General features: G+C 47.7%; 10 protein-coding genes across 10 annotated transcripts; 4 read left to right on the plus strand and 6 right to left on the minus strand.

The window, feature by feature from the left end:
- Positions 1-306: 306 nt before the first annotated feature.
- On the minus strand, positions 307-1,143 carry N7483_006854 (uncharacterized protein; the record flags this gene model as incomplete). Its single annotated transcript, XM_057090291.1, has 1 exon — positions 307-1,143. The coding sequence occupies one exon, from the start codon at positions 1,141-1,143 to the stop codon at positions 307-309; it is 837 nt and encodes a 278-aa protein (XP_056945032.1).
- A 1,098-nt stretch (positions 1,144-2,241) lies between these two features.
- N7483_006855 (uncharacterized protein) lies at positions 2,242-2,638 on the minus strand (the record flags this gene model as incomplete). Its single annotated transcript, XM_057090292.1, has 2 exons — positions 2,242-2,352; positions 2,387-2,638. 2 exons carry the CDS (start codon positions 2,636-2,638, stop codon positions 2,242-2,244), a joined length of 363 nt encoding a protein of 120 aa, XP_056945033.1.
- A 1,272-nt stretch (positions 2,639-3,910) lies between these two features.
- N7483_006856 (lysophospholipid acyltransferase family protein) lies at positions 3,911-5,989 on the minus strand (the record flags this gene model as incomplete). Its single annotated transcript, XM_057090293.1, has 1 exon — positions 3,911-5,989. The coding sequence occupies one exon, from the start codon at positions 5,987-5,989 to the stop codon at positions 3,911-3,913; it is 2,079 nt and encodes a 692-aa protein (XP_056945034.1).
- A 396-nt stretch (positions 5,990-6,385) lies between these two features.
- ccpA lies at positions 6,386-6,775 on the minus strand (the record flags this gene model as incomplete). The annotated part of the gene is made up of 1 exon (XM_057090294.1): positions 6,386-6,775. The coding sequence occupies one exon, from the start codon at positions 6,773-6,775 to the stop codon at positions 6,386-6,388; it is 390 nt and encodes a 129-aa protein (XP_056945035.1).
- Positions 6,776-7,686: 911 nt separating this feature from the next.
- N7483_006858 (uncharacterized protein) lies at positions 7,687-11,568 on the minus strand (the record flags this gene model as incomplete). The annotated part of the gene is made up of 1 exon (XM_057090295.1): positions 7,687-11,568. One exon carries the CDS (start codon positions 11,566-11,568, stop codon positions 7,687-7,689), a length of 3,882 nt encoding a protein of 1,293 aa, XP_056945036.1.
- Positions 11,569-12,128: 560 nt separating this feature from the next.
- Positions 12,129-13,170, plus strand: N7483_006859 (uncharacterized protein; the record flags this gene model as incomplete). Its single annotated transcript, XM_057090296.1, has 5 exons — positions 12,129-12,199; positions 12,268-12,404; positions 12,457-12,543; positions 12,606-12,869; positions 12,956-13,170. 5 exons carry the CDS (start codon positions 12,129-12,131, stop codon positions 13,168-13,170), a joined length of 774 nt encoding a protein of 257 aa, XP_056945037.1.
- A 1,208-nt stretch (positions 13,171-14,378) lies between these two features.
- Positions 14,379-15,515, plus strand: N7483_006860 (uncharacterized protein; the record flags this gene model as incomplete). The annotated part of the gene is made up of 1 exon (XM_057090297.1): positions 14,379-15,515. The coding sequence occupies one exon, from the start codon at positions 14,379-14,381 to the stop codon at positions 15,513-15,515; it is 1,137 nt and encodes a 378-aa protein (XP_056945038.1).
- A 993-nt stretch (positions 15,516-16,508) lies between these two features.
- On the minus strand, positions 16,509-19,444 carry N7483_006861 (uncharacterized protein; the record flags this gene model as incomplete). Its single annotated transcript, XM_057090298.1, has 5 exons — positions 16,509-18,232; positions 18,288-18,976; positions 19,053-19,138; positions 19,223-19,315; positions 19,409-19,444. 5 exons carry the CDS (start codon positions 19,442-19,444, stop codon positions 16,509-16,511), a joined length of 2,628 nt encoding a protein of 875 aa, XP_056945039.1.
- A 778-nt stretch (positions 19,445-20,222) lies between these two features.
- On the plus strand, positions 20,223-21,679 carry N7483_006862 (putative cell division protein kinase (Ctk1); the record flags this gene model as incomplete). The annotated part of the gene is made up of 5 exons (XM_057090299.1): positions 20,223-20,278; positions 20,338-20,440; positions 20,510-21,355; positions 21,438-21,593; positions 21,647-21,679. 5 exons carry the CDS (start codon positions 20,223-20,225, stop codon positions 21,677-21,679), a joined length of 1,194 nt encoding a protein of 397 aa, XP_056945040.1.
- Positions 21,680-22,915: 1,236 nt separating this feature from the next.
- N7483_006863 (SH3 domain protein) lies at positions 22,916-25,075 on the plus strand (the record flags this gene model as incomplete). Its single annotated transcript, XM_057090300.1, has 1 exon — positions 22,916-25,075. One exon carries the CDS (start codon positions 22,916-22,918, stop codon positions 25,073-25,075), a length of 2,160 nt encoding a protein of 719 aa, XP_056945041.1.
- Positions 25,076-25,448: the final 373 nt, after the last annotated feature.

Raw genomic sequence — 25,448 nt, forward strand, 5'->3', positions numbered from 1 at the left:
CCTTCGATAAGTAAAAGTGCAGGAACCCAAGTAGTAAAAGAGGTCTACATCGATAATGTGAAGTGACTGAAGTCAAGCCCAACTTGAACCAAGCATTTGGGCTGAGTCCGGATCCATTTAGCACAAGACTCTCACTATTCTTATACACGGCTACGGTACTAATACTAGTAGTTTTGGGCTCACTGAGAAGCTCATGATTATATTCCAAAATCTTCTTTTGCTAACTATTGACACAATCTTTTCTCATGATCCAGCATATAAAACAAAAGGCGCTGTAAGTCACTTCACAAATCACAAACAAGATCCCTAGTAATACAGACGGGCCGCCCGGTTGCGAAGAACAGACAACTTCCGTCTCGACATGACGGTGTGGTTACCATGCGCAGTACCATTCTGAGCAAGAGTCGCGTTCAGAGAACGGGTGGAGTTATGCTTCCCAGAAACCAGGTTGATTCCCTTATGCTTCTTATTCAAAGCTTCCATAATGCGATGCACGATAGCATCACTCTCAGCATGACCAGCGTTATTGACACGACCTTCCTGTATCGGCTCCCTCTCAGAACTCTGTGTCTGCGCCAAATGCCACGAATTGGTATTCGATCCAGGAGTCTGCACATCAGCCGACTGTTGCACAGCCGCAGTCTGATCAATGCGTGGGGTATCCTTCTGCTGATCTTCTAGAGACTCGGTCTCCTCTGTCGGGATACCCTCACAGACAAGTTTCACCCAGACATCACTGTACGCAACGAAGTTACGCTCATGACACGAGCTCACCTCCACGCCATTATGCAGCTTGCTACTGATGAGCGGGTCTTCGATACATTCTGGCACTTCGTGAACAGTGATGTTGCAGTTTGGAGCGTTCTCGGGTGGGAAGGGGTGACCCTTTTCTTGGGAAAGGATCTCAGCGTCTATAGATAGAGCGCTGACGAGGTTGTGTTCGTATGATGGGACACCGATTTGAATGCACTGGCCAGCAGTGATGTCTTTTGATGGGGCGGTTTCTTCATAGTTTTCATAGGTTGTTAGATCGGCGAATGGCGCTCCAGGACAAGATGGGTAGAAATGTGTCCAGACGCGGGCCGTGATTGTGGCGTGGATGGGCGTGGAGAAGAGGAATAGAGTGCTTATTGTGGAATGCATGATTGCCAACTTGAAGATTTATAGAATCTGAAGAGAGGAGTATATTACTTGAAGGAATCAGAGTGGTTGAGGTACTGAGGCTTGATGATTGATGCTCTCCTACAACCGGTGACAGTCACTTCTTTAAATACGCACTCATTCATTCATTCCTCTACGTGGGAATTATGAGCTTTGGGAGGCGGGGAGTCATTGGAATGGCACTGATATTAAGATGAAACGCGATGAACTTGACCCTTCATGGGTTTACGCCGTATGAATGAATTTTTGCGTCATACTTGGTGGCGGGGGAGGGTCAATTGTTTACATGGGCACCAGTTAAAGAGTAAATCGAGCATTCCAATCCCCTTATGGACAATGAGATGCTGATCTAGGTCATAGTGGATGATGTTGATTGCTGGACACAACATTCCAGAGTCATTCATACATTCCAGAATATGGCGGGGCACGATAGTACTGAAGGCTTTGAAGTGGATGGGACGAATCTAACAAGATCTTCATGGATTTTAACCTCGAGATCCAAGCACTGAGCATCATTTGTATGGTGTTTACTGGCAATGATAATCTCTGGATGAATTTGGAGAAGTCTGATTGGCAACATTTGGGGTTATTAGCAATATCGTTACCACTTATACTTATATGCCCCAAACCTTGTCCTTTGATTCTAACATGGAATTAATAATACTCGGGTTCAAACTGAGAGTAATAGCCTTATATACATCAGTCATGAGCAAGATATGACATTGAATTGAAATATAGAAGTAGGAGGACGCAAATCAGTATTCAGAGCAGATGAAACCTGTGAAGCTCAGGTTGATGTCTCAGCCCATTTTCGACAGTAACTACACTTCTTCTGTGCTTTCTGCTTGTATTTATTGCACCAAAAGCAAGGACTTCCATTCTCTGAACAGAGCTCGCAATTTACTGTCTCGCTGAACTTTGAATGGTCCTCGAAAATATACGGAGCCTGAAATCCCCACCAATTCAGAGCATCACTGAACTTGCGTATAACTGGAAATTTTCTCTTATAATGTTGATATGTCGAACATTTTGAACACTTCTGGTGAAGATCACAAACTTGAAAGATGGGGGCAGTCCCTGTCAACCTTCCGAGGCCACCTTGATCAAAGGCAGACCAGAGACGAGTGTCCCAGATAGAACGGGGATAACATTCGGCGTTGCCGGGTACATCAAAATCAGCCCCGTATCTAGCTGCCTTTTTATAATTAGAGTTATGCCGACATACCAAGTAATGGTGTCGTAGGCGCGCCGCACCCAAGTATGGATCCTGTCTCAGAACAACTTTATGATCCGACTCCAAATCAGCCAGAAATCGCTTTTCGTAATTAGATTCGCATTCCTGAGTTAAATAGCCTTGGTCTTTAAACCAGTTCTGGAATCTTTCTAGCCGAAAGTGATAAGCCGAGGATGCCCAATTGAGGTCGAGTTCGTTGTCGAATAGATAACGAGTCTTAAGAAGCCAGTCATTGAGAGACATGGACGCTGAAGCTGTGACAATGTCCACTGTGCTTGTCGTACTTCAGTAAAATGACTTCTCAAGTATAGATGGTGAGCTCTCATTTGATTGTGCGTTTAATACACTCTCAAGCCGTGGTGGCAGCACGTACTCCCAATCTGGCAATATGGAGAAAGGGAGGATGGCAATATCATGGTCAGCGATAATACGATGAAAGTTATAGTGGATAGAATACCAGTTCAAAACTTCGCGTTTCCAAGACTGACTGGGTCTATCTCCCTTGACCCAAAGTTCTCCCACCAATTCAACTTGTACATGCAACATGGAGGTATGTGACCATTGCTTCAGAACTTCCGATAAATCGGTGACCTTGTTCCAGCAACTGAGAGTACGAGCCCTGTCAGTGTATTCTGGATGATTATAACCTAGCGGATGGATCTCGATATGAGCTTTCTTGTTGGGATCCTGGCGCCGAATAAAAGCATGAAGATATGTAGTATTGTAGGGTAACCTTGTCCTTTAAGATCTTCTCGTTCTGTATGTGTAGGTGATTGAACGGAATTTTCACGGTTATATATCTAAAAGTAGTATAATTATCGCTTATTATAACAACAAACGGTATTCGGTTACGATGGGAATGATGTGATATCCATGCCACCGTAAATCCAAGAGCTGCAGCTGAGAATCGCGAGGGGATTCTTGAATGCTTCTATGTGGTCTTTGTGGTCTTTGACTTCAAGCAGAAGAAAGTCCCAAATAATGACTCTGATTTCAACCAGGAGCTTCGCGAAATATCCGAACGCATTGGGGTACGCCATTTCATCCATGATTGTGTGGAGAGTAGAGCTCATGGCATCAAATTGAGTCCATATTTAAGAGACAATGAAATTTGGAATACTTTGATCATAAAAAACCGGAGATTCTACCGATTTAAGAGAGGGGAACCATGGGAGGAATAAAGCAACTGGGTATAGTATACCCTGATGTTTATGGCCGAGTCTGTTTATGGTCTAGTGGCAAGTCTATCCAGGGCCGCACCCATTATAGCTCTGGAGACAACCCTAGACCATTTTGAAGTGATACTAGTAGAAAGAGATTACTTGGTTCAACTTGAATCTATTTTAGAACTGCAGGCTCTAGTACTTACTACTCTACTAGTAGTTCCAATCCTACACGGCACAGAACTAGAGAAAAAAAAATCGATTCAAAAATAATCTACACGAAGAAAATGACTTGAAATCTCGCATACATGTAGGTCTGACTTTGAAATGTCAAAACATATCGCAAAGCAGCTTATTTCCTCTTTTTATCCTCCTCGATGATCGGCTGATATTTTAGAATAGATTCACCCGTCTCGTATCCATTGATTGTGTTGGATCGTCGACCTCTACCCTTCTTGATAGTCTGGATCTTCCGATCAACTTCCTCCAAGTCTCCCTCTGAGTTCACAGAGCTCAGTGGTTTCATGCGAGGTGCAGAGGCAGGTGCATCGGATCTACTCCGACTGCTTTCACGACTCTCGGGCTCACTGGGTGGCATACTCTTCAGAGTAGACTGATAAGCATCTTGGGTGTATGAATCAGATGGGATTTCAGCATCGATATCGGGCATGATACCGAATCCGAGATCGTTGATCGTTTGAGTGACTCGTTCGGAAAGTGCCTCACGGTGAGCACGTAGATCCGTCAAAGATGAAGATGATAGTGGGTTGAGTGCTACCAGAAGGGGTGGGAGAGATTTGATAATGTCCATGCCAACTTCACCGTAACGTAGAGCTGCATAACTGACAAATACCATGAAACCGTAGAAGCTCATGGCGAAAAACCACAAGGAAACGAAATTGGGGACATAGGTGTTTGCAGTCATCCACCAGGGAACCGAATGTGTGTAATAACCGTCCTGTCTGTTGTATCGAAGCCAAGCAGTCATTATAATGGTGTAGTAGGCGTACAGTGTAGGTGCAAGTCCCATAGCAACCAGAATCTTCCACGTGCTCACGACATCGTGTCCTTGTAGTTTAACAACCGAAGCTGCAAGTGCACGTCTTCTTTTCTTTTCGGAGATCACTTTGGTCGTGACGAAAACGGGCCAGAAAAGAAGTGTCCCCGGTAGTGTTCCAACACTCAAAACAAGAAGCTTGCAAAGACGATAAAATAAGGTAATTAGTATGAGCCACCATGGCTTCTCCTCAATATTTCCCCACTCCACCTGGTGATCCTTGATGCCCAGAGACTCGAGGCGTGTGTTGTATTCTGTCACAGCCTTTTTGAGAGTTTGAATCCGGGGATCATCTCGGTGTCGCGTGTAACCCTTCAGCAACCGACGATTGAACTCAATGACAAGAGGAAGGGGGATCTTCTTGCTGATAGGATTGTACAATTTGCGGGTAGACTGAACCAAAATCAGAGTCTCATGATCAGGACTAATCTGAGTGACGGACTCAAGTCCCTCGTAGATAGTTTCAAGAAGTGAGCCCACGGCATTGCGTTTGCTAGTACCACCAGCCTTGAAAGCCTCAACCTGGTCAGGATGGACATGGATCGGTCGTCCAAATTCAATCACACCACGAGATCGGAATTTGTGTGCATGGAAATAATTCATGCCACACGGAACAATCGACAATCCACAGTTAGGATCCTGCGCCAAAGCTCCCAGAGACATCAACGCTGCACCGGCTTTCAGTGGCAGCAAGTTAGAACGATCATGGCTACCTCCTTCGGGGAAGATTCCGATGCAGCCCCCATTCGAGAGTTCTTCATAGACAGCAGCAAACATCCGGCTCTGGTCAACATGAGGGGCAACCTTGAAAGTTGCACCTTTGCGACCGGCGTCATCAGACAAGGGGGCGGCAAATGCCTTCTTCAGTCTGAGGGAAGTAGGACTGATAATCTCTTCAATTGAAGTAGTCTGCGGTCCATCGGGACCTTTCACGGTGAGCGAACCACCGACCACATATTCAGATTGCGTGAAATCAGTATCGATGCCATTGATCAGAGTTGGATCACTCTCTGGGTCAGGTGAATAGAGTCTACCTTTTCCAGGTTTGGTCAAGTCCATAGACCGAACAACTGGTAAAGCGCCCATACATGACGCCAGAGTTCCAATGTAAGGTTCATTCATAGATTTTTGAGCAATGAGGAAAGAGACGCGTCGTTTCGCCTGCGACTTGAGCAGATGCATCAAAATCGCCGAGTCCACGAACTGGTTAGCGTGAGGGGCGGCGACAATCAGGACCGGTCCTCTTTCGGGGATTCTCCATGCTCCTCGAGGATAAATCTCGCGGAAGAAGAGGTCTAATGCACACGTGAAGAGCCATAAGACCAGATCATATAGCCACGGGATCATCCGGCGGGAGGTGTCTCGGCCCACCATGATCGGCGCGTGGATGGGGCTTCACGACAAAATTGATAGATCGGACGCACTCCGATAATTAAATGAGGCAAGGTGTAACGGTCATGCAGTGTTTGTGTGGAGACGAAAGCGTTGAAATGCAAGAAGAAAAAAAAAAGAAAAGAAAAGAGGCTAAAAGCGGGCTAAGAAAAGATGAGGGGCGGGAAGTTTATGATGTGGCACGATTAGACGCGTTACGAGTACGAAGTATTTCGGTTTTTTATTTTTGTTATTTTTTTCCATTGACACCAAGGATTTCGTGTCTTTTTCTGGTTTATTTCCTGGATTAAAATTGCCGTACATGATAATAATCAACACATAAAAAGGATCAAACTCTTCATAGTCCCAGGGAATCTCAAAAGGGGCCCCGATCGTGATTTAAGCACCGAAGAAATCACACTCAAGTCGGACAGAGAGGAATCCAGCATCCAGGAAATCAGGGAGACATTGGCCCTGAACAACAGGCTTGCCATCGAGTGGGAGGAAGTAGTCTGGTTCTCCAGAACACTTGTCGTTGTTCCAGACGGTGACACCAGAGCAGAAGTGGGCATCCTTGGTGTCAAGAATGGCCTTGAAGGCGAAATTGTCGATGCTCCAGTCACGGTTCACGGTGGTCTTGTCGCAAGTCACGGGGGTAGCGGTGATTGAAGCCTTGAACTTGGGCTCACCGAGAGCTGGAGCACCCACGTCGCATTTCTCCCAAGATTGGAACTCAACGCTGGCAATAGGCATGCCGGCCTGGACAGTGATAGGACCCAGGGCGAGCATGGCCGCGGAGGCAAGGAACTATATCATTTGGTTAACATCAATGAACTCTAAATCAATAGGTTTTTTCTTACTGTAGCGAAGTGCATCTTGGGAGTTGGGTACTTTGCTGCGAGCGTGGTCGTTGTCGGAAGGCCGGGGTTGTCGATTGTCGTATGGTCGAAATCAAACCTCTCGATGGCGGTAGCGGCTGAAAGCATTTAAGTAGATGTCTCCTCGCAGGAGCATGGCACGCAAAAAACAGTCGATCAAAGTAAACATTGCTGTGATCCAGTCACAGCACAACATGGTGGTCGGAATGCAGGAGCATTGGAGCGTTGATCATCATCGCAGCACTACTCAGACGAGAAGTCTGTTAGCAATTGGAGAGGGGAATGCGACGATCTGTTGAAGACCAAGAGTATCCTAGTAGGTGAGCCCTGCTGATCATTTTCAAGAATGAGCCGAGAGTTGGTAAAAGTGAAGGGATCAGGGACAGGGAGACATCCTTGAAAGGGCAAGGTTGTACCTGGCATATTCTGCAACGCTTCCAAGGTTCACATCCCTTACTAGAAATGATCCGACTTGAAAAGAAACTGTGATTCTTTTGATGTTTTTAAAGATCGGCGAGTAAGGTGAAAAACTAGTTGATTGTTGGGAATCGGATTTCTTAGTATCAACCTGGGTACGGTACACCAGTTGACTACATCCGAGACAGTCACTTCAACATTTGAAGTTTGAGAAAAGCTATGGATATCATCGTCCAACCTTGGAAGTAAGCTTGTAAAACATATAATGTCAATCTGGAAGAGGATTAAGGTAATCACAGTCTAGTACCTGAGACAAAAGTACAATTGTCAACACAAATTCCCTGCTCTTACGCAGTTTCGCTCTTCAATCTCAAATGTCATACATGTATATCATCATCCTCACGCTTAGAACATATGCATCTCGCGACCAGCGTGGAACATAGCAGGGAGCAGCTTCCGGTTGTGATCAAGATCTCTCACAGGTGCTCGTAGCGACACAGGGACACGCTTCAGTGCACCCTTTTCGATGCGTCCTTCCAGATGATCAGCCCAGAGCTGAGCTCCCAGTCCACCAATGCCCAATCCAGTCATCTTGCCCAGATTAACCACCTTATCCAATGAGACATTTTGTACAATCTCCCATGTCGTCTCCAAATCACCTTGGATGCCCTCCTTGCCCTGTCCCTGAGAGGGATTCTCCACCTTCTGCAGTTGATCCAGCTGCCCACCAGCAGCTTGCCACATCTTTTGTCGGTTGAGATACATATCCAGCGTGTCGCAAGTTCGTGCCTTCTTCTCCATGGTAAATTGATGCCAGTATTCAGTCAGACCTTGCTCAGGAGCAGCATCCTCGAAGCTGAAGGCATCTGTGGGGATACGACGTCCATAGAAATCATTTCCGGCGCCCAGCTCCAAAAGACAGAGGAACCACTTCGCATTAGGGACACCTGAGAATCTGGCAAGAACCCATTCTCCAGCGATACCTTCCAGAGTTTGCTTTTGCACGAATGAGATCATTCGGGCAAGCTTGGCTTGCTCCGGTGTCTTTTTCAAATTGATTTGGTCGAAGAATCCCTCATCCTTTTTCTTGTCCTCATCTTTCTTGTTCTCTTTTTTCTCGCCTTCTGGAGTCGTGGGATCTTCAGGCTCGAGATAGGTCTTGATAACCTCCGCTAGATCGAGCTGCTGGGCGAGGACATCTCGTTCGCAAGAGAAGGCAACAAGTGTCATGGAGAGACCGGTACTAATAGTGCACCAGCCGTCAATCATTTGTCCACGGACTGCCGTTCGGACCCGAGAGCGTAGAACCTCAGGCTCAACCATTGTGACAATGATTCGCTGAATATCGAAGATACCTCGAATACCACCGCTGCTCACCACGATAGGATTGGGGCAGACCATTCTCTTCTCCTCTTGCTCCTCCAAGCTCTGAGTCTTGATCTCAGCATCGGCGGCCTCGGGTTTGACATCTAGCGGCAAGTCCTTAGCAGCACTAAGTTGAGAAGTAACTTTGTCACTGAGAACATCAATGACGTGCTGGATAGCATTGTTCAGATGCTCATATTGATCGACAGGGGGAGCTGGAGCGGGCTCTGGCACGGAAGGTGTGACGGGTGTGACAGGCTCGCTGGGCTGTTCTTTCTCAACTACTTTTGAGCCGCCCTTCTTCCATCCAAAGGACATCTTGGGCACTTCAAATTTTGGAGTTTCGAACTTGGTTGCCATGACGGACTTGGAAAATGAGTCCATTCGGTCAAACCCGCTTCCAAGTCTTCCAGCCAGTGAATTATCCTGGGTGATAGGGTCTTCTTCCTTGGGTGTGAAGTCTCTGAGCTCCGAGACAATACCCTTCAACTCACCAATGTGAGCCTCCAGCTTATCAAAGCTGACCTGCTTAACTTTTGTAGCAAGAAGACTCAGTTTAACGAATACGGAGCATTGTTCTGGTAGCTTCTTGGTGAGAGCCAACATCTCAGCCAGTAGCATATTCACATTGCTAGCCGTCTCACTTTGGCGTACTCGCTGAGCCCGGAACAAGTCAAGAATTCGCTTGCTGGTCTGTGCCTGTGACATGATCTTTGGATTGTTGGCAGGGTCAACAAACGCGTCAATGTTGGAGGGGTATAGCGATCTTCCATGGAGGGGGCTGCCACGGTGCTTTCCAGTCCAGTTGAAGACTGAAACATCGTTGTAGGCAATAACCACTTCGTCCAGAAGTCGTGACAGTGCCTTGGGAAGTCCCTCGGCAGGGAAAGCAGGGAAGCGCACACCCAAAATACCCATCAGAGAGTAAGCCTGGTCTGTGGGGACGGTAGTCACACGTTGAGATGCTGTGACGAGAGAGGTACTAGCAGAGGAATCCAGAAGGCCATCTCCAACAATCCAATTCTTCATGTTCTCACACTTGCTGAATTGTGCGATGAACTTTCGATCTTCAAGGATGGTACTGTCTGTGAGACCTACGAGACTGCCCAAGAGATGATTGAAAACAGCTATCTTGTCGATAAGATGACTCTCCTTCTCTCTGAGTTTTGTCAAGCTGGATGCATCAGAGACACTTTCTTTTGTAATCAGGTCTTCTAATACAGCAGGAAGCTGTCCAGAGGCTGCAAGAACAGCTTTACCAATTTGTGCTTCAGCAGTCTTCTCTTTCAGACCTCTTGGTACTGAGAATCCCAAGATTTGAAGCAACACCGCGAGCTCATGCTCCGGGGTCATTCCCTCCTTGAGATAGGTAGGAGAAAGCAGCTCTTTGAGTGTGTCCAAGATCTCGGGACTTGTTGTCTTGAATCTCTTGACAAATGGGTGACACAAATAACGCTGGATAAAAGGCCGCAGGAAGTATAGAGGACCAATAACCTCAATGGGTCTGACCAGGTTCTGCCAGTGAGAGTTCACATAGTAGGTCACCTTGCTCAGAACCAACTCTTGTAACGTCCATCCACGCGTGGCCCATTCGACTTGATTCTTTGCCTTCTCCTCTTCATTGGCGCCATCAGCACCAATCTGGTCAAACTCGACCATGTTGAGAGGAACAGGAACGTGGGAAGGATCCTTCCAATACTTCCATTCCTCAATCCACGACGACTCCGACCGTGGTGTATCAACATGCACTAGGCAGAGATCTGCATTTGTGTACCAGTCTCCCATCAATGCCAGAGACTCAGTCAACTCATAACTATCGGCCTTGTTGATACAGCAGGTATCAAGCCACACGTAGCGTTTTCCGCCCTTGGGGAAGTGAGCGTCGAAGAGCTTCTTGGACTGAGCAATGGACTCAAGGATTTTTCGCGAAGATCGGATTCTTTGCAATGCGACCAAAAGTGCTTCGATTCCGTAGCACAGCTCGCGATTGTGGTCGAAGAACTTGATCGTACCATCGTACTCTGCTCTAGCCACGGAGGCTTTCTGGAATCGTGTCTCTGCATTTTTGCGTCGCTCCGCTGCTTCTGTCTCTAATTTCAGAATTGCTGAGTCCACTTCTTCCATCTCTGGGTTCTTCTGGGATGCCTCAGACTCGGTAGTAGATGAGTTCTCCGCCGTGAGGGTATTGATGGTTTCCCATAATGAGCGATAATATTTGGCTTCACGCGTTGCACTTGAAAGACCGGAGGACGCATCGTGAAGAGCTCTCTGTGAGCTTCTCAGGCCGTACTCGGCACCATTGGCGTCGATATACCATTCAAGCAAAGTTTTGATGTCTTCAGGTCTCTGCCCATCGGCTCTTGGACGGACAGACTGGAGTGCAGACTCGATTTTCGCCTCCAGCTCCGCGATATCGGATTTGCATTTGCTGACAACATTGCTTACATCGCTTGAAGGGAGACTTGAGTCATCTTGCACGTAGTCTTCCTTGGGCTCAAATGTTTTGGCTTCACCAAAGTATCCGTACGTGATTTCAGAGCCTTTCCAGCTATGTGACACAATACAGTACTGATCTTGCAAGCCAAGGCTGTATGTAGGAACCATGTTCATCGTGTCAACATCAATCATGCGAAAAGGCATCTTGACATCGTCCTCGGCCTTGGCCAGCCAGTCGTCTGGGACATCGCCATCATCGTGAGATGTGATATCCTCATCATCCACAAATTTTGGCGTAATACTTGGGGTAAGGAAGTGGTTTAGAATACGTCGGAGTTTATGCTTCTGGTCCGAATTAAAGGCAACATCCTTGAATCGACTGGTGCGATCGGTGACAAAGCTGGCAATGTCGAACGCCTCTTTGAGTGCTGAATTGGAAATGAGAGAGTCTGACAGGGCTGACTTGATGGTACCCAGTGAATTCATTTTTCAATCCAGATGATATCCACAAGTTTGCGTCAAATGGATTTAAACTTGAAAGTATGGAGGTGGAACCTTGGAAGGGGATTGTGATTCCAATTATGTGCCGCCTGTCCCTTGAGCACGAGCTATATACAGCCGAGCCGGTCCAGCCGATCAAGCACCAAGGTGGCGCTGGAATATAGAAAAACATCGTCAAATCGCCTAAGAGGGCTTCATATCCGCAGCTGAACTTTCGGGGCAGACAGAACCTATCATCATGCAGCTTCTAATCCACCCATGACACCCATGAGGGGTTGGAGGGATAATCCACTGGAGCACAGACACAGATACAGACACGTCAGCATACAAGGGTTGAAGAACGCCCCATCTCAGACCCACAAAGATGCAAAGACACAATCTGGGTCATGCAGCATACATAGATCCACTCTATCCCGAGTGGCTACCAGTCTCAGTGGCTTTTTGGTCAAATAATTGAACAATTCTCAACTTGAACATAATAACATATTACATCCCATAGAAAACTCGAATCACTCTATCCCAAGATTCTCAAATTTCAATTCATTATGGCGTCCTATCATCGAGTATTGGAAACATTTGGAAGATCTGTTAATGATATTACTCTGGAATGTGACTGGTGCGCTCTCGTCTTTACCTTCAGAACAATGACAGTACCGCTGGAGATCAAAAGCTGACATCCCACAGTGACATTCACCCATGGGAACTCGCCATTAATGATGAGCAATGGGCTGGTAAAATCCGCTTGATCGGGTTTGTGGATGTGTTCTTTCTCATCTCCTACTCCGCAAATGCCCGTTTCGAGCATGGGATTATCGTCTATAGTCAGCTCTCCCATGAAACTATCGGTGGGACATAGTGCTAATAACTATACAGAGGATAAACTAGCTCTGGAGCAGTTGACGGGTATCAAGTCTACTAAACACGTTGCCGCGGACGAGGAGCATCCGGAGCCTGAAGAAAGTGGGTATCCAAAATATGAATGATGCCATCGAAATCTTGCTCACAACAAACAGATCTTACAGACCTTGATAACGCCGAGGACCCCAATGCGACAACGAAGTCGGACGAAGACGCGAAAACAAAGCCAGCCGATGCACCAGCCGATTCTAAAAAGGGGGCTGGCGATCAAAAAGATGAGGAGATCACTTCGCCTGAGTTCCGAAAAACCAGCACCCTTTCGATAAAGAGCTTAGGCCACCCTATTGGACTCCGCGCCTCGTATCCCAAGTCGTGGATCCGCCCATACAAGGTGGAGATCACCAAACCTGCAAGTTGGGCATTGAGCAGTGAGTATCACACCTGCACGACTTGTTTCGCACGAGGACAAATGAAACAAAGAAAAAGAAAAAAAAGCTAATCGAAGACATCAAAGAGCGCATCATGCGGGGGCTGAAACCACATAGTACTTATGATTTGATGAGCGATGTGATTCGTTGTGGTATCATCACCCAGGGACAGCTAGCGGGACATATCATGGGCGTTCTTCTCGCTGGATCCCGTTTGGACGACACAACGAAAAAATACCTCGATGGATTGACGTCAGGAAGTGATGCTGGACGACAGGCGCTATCGAATGAGAAGATCTAGTTGGTAGAAACCAACCTTGGAAGTAGCTGAACTTCTGTGGAGCACGGAGTCTCCGTATGTACGTACATTTATCAGAATGTTGGAACATTGGAATAAAGATCGTCGCGACAAGCCTTCGTACATATGCACTCCACCACAGACATAAACTCAAGATGCATTTTTGCGGTGGAGTCAGAAGAGGGGACCATAATCTGTCAATCTCAATCTCGAGATGATCGACAAAGGGCTCGAGAGACGGGGAGATCCGGTGGAGAACATGCACAGTGAACTGGTCACTTCCCAGGTGCAATTTCTTCTTTGTCTGTCATTTGAGATAACCAATAGATTTGTTTAAAGGTCGCTAATTCTTGCTTCAAATTGTGGATCTTGTGGGCTAGAATGCATCAGCTGCCATTAGTTTCTTGAATAGGAGGTTGGAGTGTTGTGGTGGCTGGCTCATCTGTGGATCCCCACACCAATTCTGCATCTCCGCTTCTCCAGTCTCGTCACAAACTCAGTCAAAGCTGAAATTTTGGATTTTGGTGAGTTCCCCATTTTTTGTGGGTATTGATTTTATGAAAAATTCTGATAGTTATTATTCAGGTGGATTATACCATGAAGTTTATGAAGACTCGACTCCTATGGAGTACAGAGTACACAAACGGAGAAACCCGTACAGAGAGAATGTGCTCTCTGCAGGCTCATGCAGACATCCCGTTTCTGCCTTAGAGCTGATGTGCTAGGACCTATGCTAATGGTCCCTCCAATTCAGCTGAACCCAATCCAACGAACTACTCGTGCGTCATTTCACCTGGGTAGTGATAGGCGTCTCCGTAATGTCTCTTTGGTACGGAGTATACACACATGGTCGATCCATGAAAGAAAGACGCATCTAGCTTAGTCGGACAAATATTTTCATGCAGAGTCCCGCCAGCTTATCCACAAAACAGTCAACCGTTGGCTATGATCTCCGGAGACAATCCCTTGGCTGCTGCCGGTCGCTAGTTGCCTTTGTTTTTGTTTTTGGCCAAGTGCCCCCCATAGTGATGTGGATGTGGGCCACTCAGAGTACACTATGCAGCTTTGCATTTGTCCAGGGCCTTACCCATGCTCTTCGGTGATAGCGGTTTCTTTTCCCCTTGTCACTGTACATTTTTCCCTCTCCTAAGCCTCTTAACTCTGTTTTCCTCCAGAGAAATCGCAAAGGAGTAAACAATACAAAGGGCAAGATGGTCTGGTTTCCACTTAAAGTCGATGATGCGGAGGTCACTTGGAGCTTCGACATCGTCGGTTTACTGGCAGTTGTCGGAGGATCCGCGATCGAGAAGCACGCACAAGCTATTACCGCATCACCATTTGGCAGCTTCCCACGTCTCCTGCCCGCCCCCGAGACAATGTTAGACACCGATCGTCCACCTCGACTACCCGCCGTTAAAGATGTCACCGTTGTCGGCGTACACTCCGGAAATCAATTCAACGAGCTCAATTTTTTCGCCGACGTGATCCACGACGTGAACGGACTCGTTCCCTACCAATTCCAATCCTATCATATTACACACCAAAAGAAAGATCCGGAGAAGAATGGCACACCCGCCGACAAAGCGCACATTCCGCTACACAAATTTTGCCCATTGAACATAGTCACCTTCGCCTCGATCCTCATGACCATCGCTTTATTCGTCTGGGCCGGAGTGGAGCACGACGCCGTTGGTCTCCTTGGTCTGGGCACCATGTCGCTATCCACCAGTTTTGCGTGTATGTCTGCCCAATGGCGACCCAAACTTTCCGTCCGAAATGTCAAAGGCGATGTACCACCCGGCGACGTCGTGATTCGCACACGATCTGGAGCATTTATCGCTGTCAAGTGCGAAGAGGAGATTGCGCGCGAGCTTTACGCTGGTACCGAAGTGTGTGACTATGTCTTCCGTGGAAGATTTCACCAATCTCTTCTTGGAGCCAGTACTGTTCTTCTCATGGCTGCTATTATATTCTTCAGTAATTCCTCCTGGAAGATTCAGATCGCTGTTGGTCTCGGGTATATCATTCTTAACCTTGCCTACTGGGCTATGGCTTTATTGACAGAGCCCAAACAGACTTGGAATATGGAGGCAAGATACAAAGTGGATAAACTTGAAGATGTTGTCCGTACGAACTTTACTCAGGTTTTGTGGGACTCTATTCGCACGACGGAGAAGATTGGGTGGATTAAGAAGACTCATGCGGCCCCTGCGACGAAGAACTGGGATGGATGGTTGCAAGAGGCGAAGGAGAATTGTAAAAACAAAGAATGGGAGGCTGAAGAGGCGCGTGATCGGTGGATGAGGATGAGATTTGATACTGATGTTCCAAAGACTGAGGTTGAGTGATGGCCCTATGGGTCGGCAGCACACATGGAATCAAGACTGAGAAAGATGTGGACTGGGAAAAGATGAATCTTAATGATATAATTTAATGTTCAATTTACCTACATGGACTAGATATTGTCTGATTAATTCGAACCGGCTTCTTAAGTTGAATTTTCTTTTTTGATATCTAAATGCAAGGGTAGTAAGTAGCGGAGACCATTCAAGGAACCAGAGCTCCCATAAATTTGAGTAAAAAGCTCCCCAGGTATGGATTCCGCTCTGCTGGCCTAGCGGTTAAGCGGCTGGCGACGCGTTGGACAAAGGTATTGAAATTGTGGTGCCAGGCCCAGTTTTGGTGGCAGAGATAATACTAGCGGGTAGGTAGGATTTCTGGCTACGGTCAGGGACATTTATTTTTTTTTGAATTTTGGTTTTTTTTACCCACTGTACTCTAGCTATTTTCTTTCTATTACAGCTTTCAGATCCTTAAAATAAAAATAATCGAGGGAGATAGAAGGAATTATGTTTCGGGGATGGATGTATCAAGTGAGGCTTTTGAGGCTATTCACGCATTTCTGATTTTGAAGGTCCTGGGTTCGATTCCTGACCTTGCTGGTTTTCTTTTCTTTTTTTCCTTGTTCTAGTACTACTCAAGATACCCGAACTATGCACATGAATCTACACCTCACTGCTAATTATACTGATGTGCGATCTTCCAGTAGTAGTGGTAAATGAAGGAAGAGTTGATTTTACAACGAATAAAGAGAAACATGACACTTGAATTCCTAACTACATCCGTAGCCGCGAAAAGAAAAGAGCGCTATTTGCAAGAGAATTGGGGGAATAGAAAAGAAAGCTATGTCATCAAGCCCGACCCTTTCCTCCTTGCCATAACGTGAGTGTGAGAATCGGGGGACAAGAAATAGAGAAAAGAAACGAAAGAAATAGTCAAGAGAGAAATAATGCAGACAAGGTATATGAGAACAAAAAAAGGAGACTTCGATTATTCCAGTTCTAGGAAGAAACGTATTTGCCGCTGATCAACTTACGATGAGTTGGCACTTCCTGCCAGTTACTTGGAATAGGGGATGGGGCTCCCTGTGGAGAGCCGGCATCGGCGAATGGATCAACCTCTGGCTGAGAAGGCTTTGACACAGCGCGACTGATACCCAATCGAGAGGTAGAATCGGTGGTGTGGAGCTCGAACTTGGCCTCGACATTGCCCTTGCGAGGTCCAGCTGTAGATGTGGTGAAACGAACGAGGAATTTTCCATCCTCGCCAGCTCCAGGAGCTTTGACTTCCAGTTCTGGAATACGCCAAAGAACAGTGGAATTTTTACGGCGGAAGGTAGCTCCGATGTTAGGATGCATAACAGCACTAGCGGCATGAGCGACGCTCTCACGTGGCTGCTTGGTAGTCTCATCTTCATTCGCAATATCCAGGCCGACAGTCAACACCAGGTTCTTCAGGGTAATGGGGCCGGTTGATTGTGAGACAAAGGCCGGGTTAATGGAGTAGAAGATGATGGCACTGGCTTGATATTCCTGTAGATTCCAGACAGGTTTGAAGATAACCGGGCAGTAAGTGGATGCGTTGCTAGGGTCGAGATGCACTTGGTATTTGAAGGCAACTGTTGGCATCGGCCGAGAAATACTGCCGAGCTGGAGGTCGTATTCGCCTCGCTTTTCTTCCGCTGGGCCATTAGGCACTTCATGAACAAAGTTAGGATTTGCAGCAACCTTCTCTAGTACCGGGAAGTTCTCAAGACGGATGCGGGCCGAATCTGCCGCAAAGCCAGGAGCCACGTTGTGAGCTAGAGCGAGCTCTCCCACAACAGAAGACTTGGTCACAGTGCTCTCGGAAAACCAGGCATTGACAGTTTCAATGATCGACGCATTCAATCCTGGTTCGTACAGCTCGGGGTGCATGCTTGCGCCTGATCCGTGTACGGTATGCCCTGACCGCACCGAGGTTGTGTCTGACATAGCATGGTCGTCTGTTGCAATGCTTAGAGAGGGAGTGTGTCTAATCGGAGAAGACGGGGAATATGGGTCAGGCGACCCTTGTGTAGGGGCCAGATCCGGGCTTGGGTTGCCAACAAAGACGGTGTTTCGAACATCGCGACGACCGCGAATAGTGCCTGCATTCCGTCGAAGTCCAGAGTGCTGGGCCCGCAGTCGGAGAGTGTTTGCCATATCATCCATAGCCTGTCTGGCCTGGCTCTCATCTTCAAAGATTGGTTGGTCCCGGATGGTAAGATTCATTCCGGACTCGTCCAAGCCCGCTGCCTCTCGCTGAGCACGCGTGACGTCATCTACCGTCGAAGGACGCTCTGTGAATCCTTCCGAATCAACGTGAGTTTGATGAGTCCCATTGCTGACAATTCCAGCTTGAGCCAAGTGGGCAGTACCATTGGTGGGAGCATATTCTGGATAGGTAGAAGGGGCCGCATTTATCGTGTCTGATGGGTTGGGGTCTTGCGAAATGCTGGGGTGTCGCGCAGACTCCTCTGTAAAAGAGGTGCCGGGTCGGTCTGCTGTAGATGGAGGGGATTCTGGAATTTGCATTTCCCTAGCAGAATCGCTTCTCTTGAAAGGCCCGAATGGACTGCGTTTTTTGTCTGCCTTCTTGTCAAAGCCTCCGGAGGGACCCGCAGCCATACTCTTTCGCCTACCCATGACGGTTCCCAATCGCCTTAAGCCTCCCAATGGAGTGTGGCGTGGCTGTGGTTCTGGTGCTACGAAATGTTAAACTATGCAACGAATTTAGCTATTTTGGGATTGAGAACTCACCAGGTAGTACTGGAAGGGGTGCTTGTCTGTCCGACCTCTCAGAGAATTGACTAGCCGCATCGTCTTGAGCGCGTGGGGTAGGAGGAAGGGGCGCATTAGTTGGGATCTCAGCCGATGGCGGTGCTACAGGGGAGCTTTCCACCTGTGACGGTTGCCTTCGTGGTGTGGCAGGCAGGGGCGGGTTGCGACTGCCCTTCATTTTCGCTGCAAAGGTTTGTATCTCATCTGCTGTCTCCACATTAAGGAGAACATTCAAGCAACTCTCAGCGGCTTGCCTTCCACGTTCAACCTGATCCACTTCATGGGTCTCCAGCTGCGTAAGAATGTCTCGGAGGTGATTCAGACGGCCTTCATCCACAGCTTGCAGCTGCTCGAATACATAAGGCGCACGCGAATCCCATTGCTGACTGACTTCTTCTGCAGTAGTGACTGCAGTCGCCAGCTGCTTGGGGTTCTTGGTGCTCTTCTTCTTGGCCTTTTCAACCTTATCCTGTGCGTTCTCAATGTTTTTCGCCAATGCTGCAAGATTGCTCTGGACTCCGGGCATGGACTGCATATCGCGGTTCTTGGTACTGTATTCTCTGAGCGCGCGCTCAACATCCTCCTCGATCTTGGTCGCAAGGGTCTCGTGTGATACAGCTAACGCCTCTGTCGCGCTGACAATGCGCTGCCAAGGAATCTGAAAGATACTAACATATATGTTAGAAGTGTTCACTAGCGCTATCACAAGGGTGTATTTATTCAATTGCAGGACCGATGACTTACCCAAGTGCAGCCCCATTGTCGAGGACAGTGCGATTTGCCAGCTTTCGCAAGCCTTGAGCATATGCTTCTTCCACGCGACGGCGTTCCTGGTAGTCTGAGGTCAGCATTGGTGTCACCCCGCAAATCAAAGAATGTGAATTTGCCGAGTAGCCGGGCACCATTTCTCATACCTGAAGAAAGTCCGCGATATCCGTGTGAATCTTGTTGATCACTCGAATACGTTCATTTAAGACATTTGTAGCTTGGGTGGGGTGCAAAGTAGCCTATTTAGGTGTGAGATTGTCTCCAAACAGGTCAATGTAGGGTTTGCCGAGAGATCCAGAGCGGAGATTCAGAGCTTGGGGAGTCAATCTTACCAGCAGCGCTGGGTATTCCTGCCGGGATAGCTCCATGATTTCAAGGTCAAGGGTGAGTAAAGCGCATTCAGCGCATAATCAGGATAGATAAAAAGCACTAGCAAGGCCAGCTAGATGGAAGAACTCGAGATTGAATGCCAATGAATGCGGGATAGTGATTGAACGGGGAGTGGCATTCGATCGCCGAGGACGGCTATGGGGAAAGGGAACTGTGGAATGACGATGGGGGCCCGGGTCGGGGTGGAAGGCGGTGTGGCGCTATGGCCCATTGCAGAGCCGCTGTGGATATTACCAGATAGACAGGGCACAATGGATATATCTACAGAAAAAAACAGATAAGTGGGTTTTTGAACTAGTTCTTAATATTCTCAATTCTTTTTCATCCTCTCCAATGACTGTAATTTGGAGTCATTTGTGATAAATCAACTATAGAGCAGTTCGTCTGAAATGGCAGTATACTTGACCCGCTTAATGCCTCAGGCGAAAAACGGGGGCTATCCGCCGATCTATTGCTTTTCTAGACATAACAAGGCACAAGATCAGTTAAACTGGGTTCCCTTACTTCTAACGACACTCCATATGGTTTGGAGTATTGTGGCTATTGATTGTTAATTTCCTAGAGGATTAATAGTGCATGTATACTGCATATCAAATGCATAAAATGAATTCATTTTATTCACCAATTTCACCACCAATCAGAATCTCATTCAGCATGACGGAATTGCCCGTTTTCTCCGCTCATGGAATCACATGACATCATTGTTAGTGGCTTTATTGTTGGTTCCACACCATCTCCCAAGCTTTGTCTACAGCAATGGATTGGCATCAGGACTTGGGCTTCACAGACCGATTAAGAGCCATTCAATCTCTGTCAGCAATTTTTATTCTTTTCTTCTCAAATTAATTGATTGTGCTGATTTTTAATTCAGTACCACGGCATATCAGCAAGCATCCTCCACAGCTGCTTTTGCCGAGGCTCAAGCTCAGGCCAGACAATATGAAAATGAAGCTTACGATCAATCTACCTCAAAGGTCCATCTCTTGGCATTCTGCTATAACTTCTCATAATTTGGATATTTAGTCAACTGACAGTCTGCTTAGGAAGAATACGATCATAAATGCCAGGAAGGAATTGATGCAGCAGAGACTAGAGCCACTACAACTCATAGTTCAGGCTCCAACCAAGATGTCGTCCTAAACTCTCAGTTGGAGAACCAGTCACCTGCTGAATCGTCAACTGGTGAAAAATTTGGTCATTACACAGCCTGCTCTCCCCATTTTGATGGTCTACACTCCAGCATCTACAAAGCTAATGCAGAGGACGGATCTGTGCGAGCAATTAAAATAACCGTCCCTCATTTGATGACAGCACCCCACGATGCTATCCGGGAAATTCGACTGCTTCATGAAGCATCTCATCCAAATGTTGTCTGCTTGATAGAGACATTTAAGCTGGATGAAGGGCGACTAGTGCTCGTTTTCCCATTTTTCCGGTTCGATTTTGAAAAACTTCTTCGGCGTGACTTGGTCACTGCCAACCAGACGCGTTCCATATTGAAAGACATGTTCTCTGCGCTGGCTTATATACACAAAATTGGGATCATCCATCGAGATATCAAGCCCTCCAATATCCTCATGGATTCGCCTGATGGGCCAGCATATTTGGCTGATTTTGGGATCTCCTGGAAGGAGGGCGATCCTGGGTGCGAGATTTCCAATGAGAAAATCACCGATGTGGGAACGACTTGCTACCGCGCACCTGAGATTTTATTTGGATATCGGGGATACGACACAACGTTAGATCTCTGGGCAGCAGGATGTGTGGTTGCGGAAGCCACCGTCGTCGGGCATCGGTCCCTTTTTGATTCCGGGCCCCTGGGTAGTGATCTTTCACTGATCCACTCTATCTTCCAGAGGCTAGGCACTCCAGATGAAAATAGCTGGCCAGTAAGTACCACATTACCACATTCCTCGTTCTCATCTTGCTCTCACGTGGCAGATTTCGAGTATTTAAATAACCGGGATGCAGGGTATCCATGTGCTGCCCGATTGGGGCAAAGTAGAATTCCACCCCTTCTCGGCGCAGTCCTGGGATGATATCTTGCCCGGTGCATCATCTAAAGGCCGAGACCTAGTCCGCCAGATGGTATGTTATGAGAGTAGTCAGCGACTCTCTGCTGAAGAGGTAAGTAACTACGAGATTGAAAGTCGATTTCCAACGGTCGCTAATTTACCAAGGCCCTCCAACACCCGTACTTCTCCACACCTTAATCTCGATATGCCGAGAGCGCCACAGGAATGCCCAGTAATTTCAGCCACATCAACTTGACAGCCATTTTTACATCATAATTTCCCCTTGGAAGCATGCCGAGTACTACCTCTGACAAGTATGCTTTAATGAGATCCCGATCCCACTAGCATCTAAAATACCAATCTCGATAGTCCAGAGCATAATGAGTTGCATCCCTTCATAGCCCTGTACCTCAATGCACATGTGCACACCGTATGCAAACACGAGCCTCGAACCCGCTCGGTGCCGATCTGGGGCCATGCGATGTATGTTTGACTTTTTCCCCTTGACTTAATTTTAATTGATTGCACTTTCCCTTGTCCGAGTAATATCCGGGAGAACCGGAAATTGCAGTTAAAACCATTGATCAATGAGAAGTAAAGGGCGGGCCGTGGGTGAAACAGCCACCAACACGGATGGTGTCCGTGCCCCGCGTTGGAAGAGTTCTTGGGCTTAGCGAAGGACTTGATCCCGCTTGGGGGCTGAAGGTAATGCTGATCATGATATTTTTATCGAGGATTTATGAATTACTCTGTGGGAGAAGAGGTATAATGTCAGAGTAGAGAGTGAATTACTTTTTAAGTGAATTAAAATTAAATGTATCTAATCTCATCAAGATACATCAAGTACATGCAACTTGAAAGGGAGAAGATTAGATTGCAGATTGAGATGGTTTCCATGGTTGATGCAATAACATATTCAATACTAGGTACCGTATTGATTTCCCCAATAAAATGTATCCATTCCACCGATCATCTACCCATATAGGTTAGTCTGTGTAATATTTCAATACCAATACTCGATCAGGGTCCACGGGTCCATCGGTCTGTTGTGTTCCAAGGTTATAATGCATTTCCCTTCACTCGTGCTCATCTCCTGTAATACATCGCTGGTCGCTGATCTCAGGGCACTTGTCTCCTTCACACACTCTTTCAATCACGACCTGGACGTCGCTGTCACTCTTTTTTTTTCATCCAGACTTGTATCGAGCAGAGCTTGATCATACAGTCGTCCATTCTTTCGAATCTCACACCACATTCCGCATAACACGCTTGTGCACTGACTAACCGAACGTCATTCTCGGTGGCTTTCAAGTCGCGTTGGAATCTTAAGAATCTTGTGGAGCTAGCGATATTGTCAAATAGCTTTTTCTTTCCTACAGGCGCGGTTACTTTGTTTTAACCATCTGTCCGAGAGTCAACGGCACCACGGTCACAATGGTACACGGGCATACGCACACCCATGACCGCCCTCTAGAGGCTCGTGACCTAGAGGAGCGGGGTCACGATAACAACAACAAGGATGATAGCAATGTTGTGGTTGTCTATACCACCCTCGATGCGACTTTTACTGGTGATGTTGGTGGTTATTCCACTGAAAATGCCGACACTACGACGAGCAAAAATGATAGCAATGTTGGCGTTGGACCAGCTGTTGCTGCTACGAAGACAACCGACAAAGAGACGACGACTACTGCAGAGGCAAAGAAGACAACAACAACCGAGGAGGCTAAAGAGACAACCAAGGACGATAAGACAACATCCAAAGAATCCGAAAAGAGTACTACTGAAGATAAGAAGACAACCACCGAGGCTGAGAAGGCGATAACCACGGCGGAGACTTCCAAGACCGAGCACAGCACCATCACGACTGCTACTCAGGATGCACAGACGGGTGCGACTCGATCCACATTCGTGACCTCGGCAACCCAGACCTCTACTGGGTCAGATGCAGCTGGTGTTGGTTTGAGTGCAACAGAGACTGCATCGCTTACAGATTCAGCTGCATCAACGTCAAATACAGGTGCCATTTCCTCCCAGTCCACAGGCATGTCTTCTGGGGCCAAAGCGGGTGTTGCTATCGGTGTCATCCTGGGCGTGGGTGTGATTGCAGCTCTGATATTCTTCTTCATTCGAAAGAAGAGACGCAACAATGGAGATGAGCCGGTCATGACAGAGAAACTTTTCACCGCTCAGGACCTTCCACCTCCTCCACCAATGAAGGAAATGGTTCCCTCAAGGGCTTCGACTCCTCCTCAACTCAAGGTTCGCCCGGTCACCCAATTTGCACCCGATCTAAGCAACAGCGCCTCGTTCAACCCCGCCAGTGCCGCAGCAGCAGGTGGTGTAGCGATGGGATCGGCCGCAATCGCCACGCGCAATCTTACTGATATCCCACCTCCTACGCCTCCCAAGACCGCAGGCAGTTCTTCGAATCCATTCACGGATCCGGTTAATCCCTTCAATACTGGCAACGCACCCATGACCGCTCAATACATGAATTCTGCATCTCCTCCTGGGTCCTCGGCATCTAATGCTGCGCCTGCACTGGTGCCAGCTGAAGGTGCTGCGCTTGGCGCTCTTGGAATCGTCGGTGCCGCGGCGGTAGTATCGCACGAATCTAATAAAGAGCCTTCTCATGAGCCCGAACTTTCTCGCCAGCCTGAGCCAACGGAATCCGATGTTCGCCCACCTAATTCGCCAAGTCCCGTTAGCATTGACGGTGAATCTGTTTCATCGGCTGCTATGGGCCCTGGTAGCATTGCAGGAGGCGTTGCTCCAGCCCCAGCTAACGTACATCGCGTGCAAATGGATTTCAACCCATCTATGGAAGATGAGCTTGAACTTCGAGCTGGCACCCTAATCCGCATGCTTCATGAATACGACGATGGATGGGCTCTCTGCATTCGCCTTGATCGCTCCAAGCAAGGAGTTGCTCCTAGGTCCTGTCTATCTGCTCGTCCTGTGAAACCTCGTCCTCGACCCCCAGCCGGTGGACCTCCCGGGCCTGGTCCGCGTGGCCCCCCTATGATGGGTCCAGGTCCAAATGGCCGTTCTATGTCCCCAGCAGGCCGTGGTCCACCATCAGGTCGATTCTATCCCGGAGACGTACGCCCCAGATCACCCATAGGCCCTGGTTACGGCGGTCCACCCCCTCCACGTGCCTACCCCGGTCGTTCGATGTCTTCTAGCCAGCTCCCTGGCCAATTTCCCATCCCTCGCGCTATGAGTCCCGGGCCAAGATCGATGTCGCCGGGCCCGCGATCCATGTCACCAGGTCCAGGAATGCGACCTGGACCTCGATCAATGTCTCCAGGTCCAGGCCCATATCCCATGCCTCCTCGATCAATGAGTCCTGGTCCATATGGCGGAATGCCACGACCTGCAATGCCTGTTAACCAGCGTCAACGCAGCAACAGTGCTGGTAATATGTCTTCACCATACATTCCCGGCGTTCAAGTTGCTCCTCGGTCAAGTCCGCTAGCTGCAACAGGACCACCTGTCCCAGCTCCAAGGGGGAATCTTCCTGCTCTTCCAAATTCCATACCGAACTCTCCATCTGGAACTCAGATTAGCAGGAAGCCCATTGCGCCCTAATCACAACTTCTGATGACCGAGATACCCATTTCCTTGAACCAAGTCGTTATTGAACTATTGTTTCTCTTCAGTGTCCCGCTGGACGGATGAGCCCACCATGTATGACTCAATCTCTACGTCCTGATGAACCTGTTTTATTTTTTCTTCTTTTTCCCTTTATTTTTCTTGTTCGCCCTTTTGCATGTCGCATATTACTGACGTTCTCTCAACATTTGAACATCCTGTTGTCGATTTCTTTTTGAACAGCCATCCTTGAGTGTCGAGATTTACCCAGTCCAGACGTGACGCTTGCGCTTACATTTTACTCTTCTTTTCTACGTGCCCGAGTTAATTCTAGCTTAGATTTCTTTTATTCTTTGTGGGCAGTTGGCGA

Source organism: Penicillium malachiteum (genome assembly GCF_028827825.1).
Source record: "Penicillium malachiteum strain IBT 17515 chromosome Unknown utg000003l:1.0-4950554.0:1.0-4952489.0, whole genome shotgun sequence".
Taxonomy (NCBI): Eukaryota; Fungi; Ascomycota; class Eurotiomycetes; order Eurotiales; family Aspergillaceae; genus Penicillium; species Penicillium malachiteum.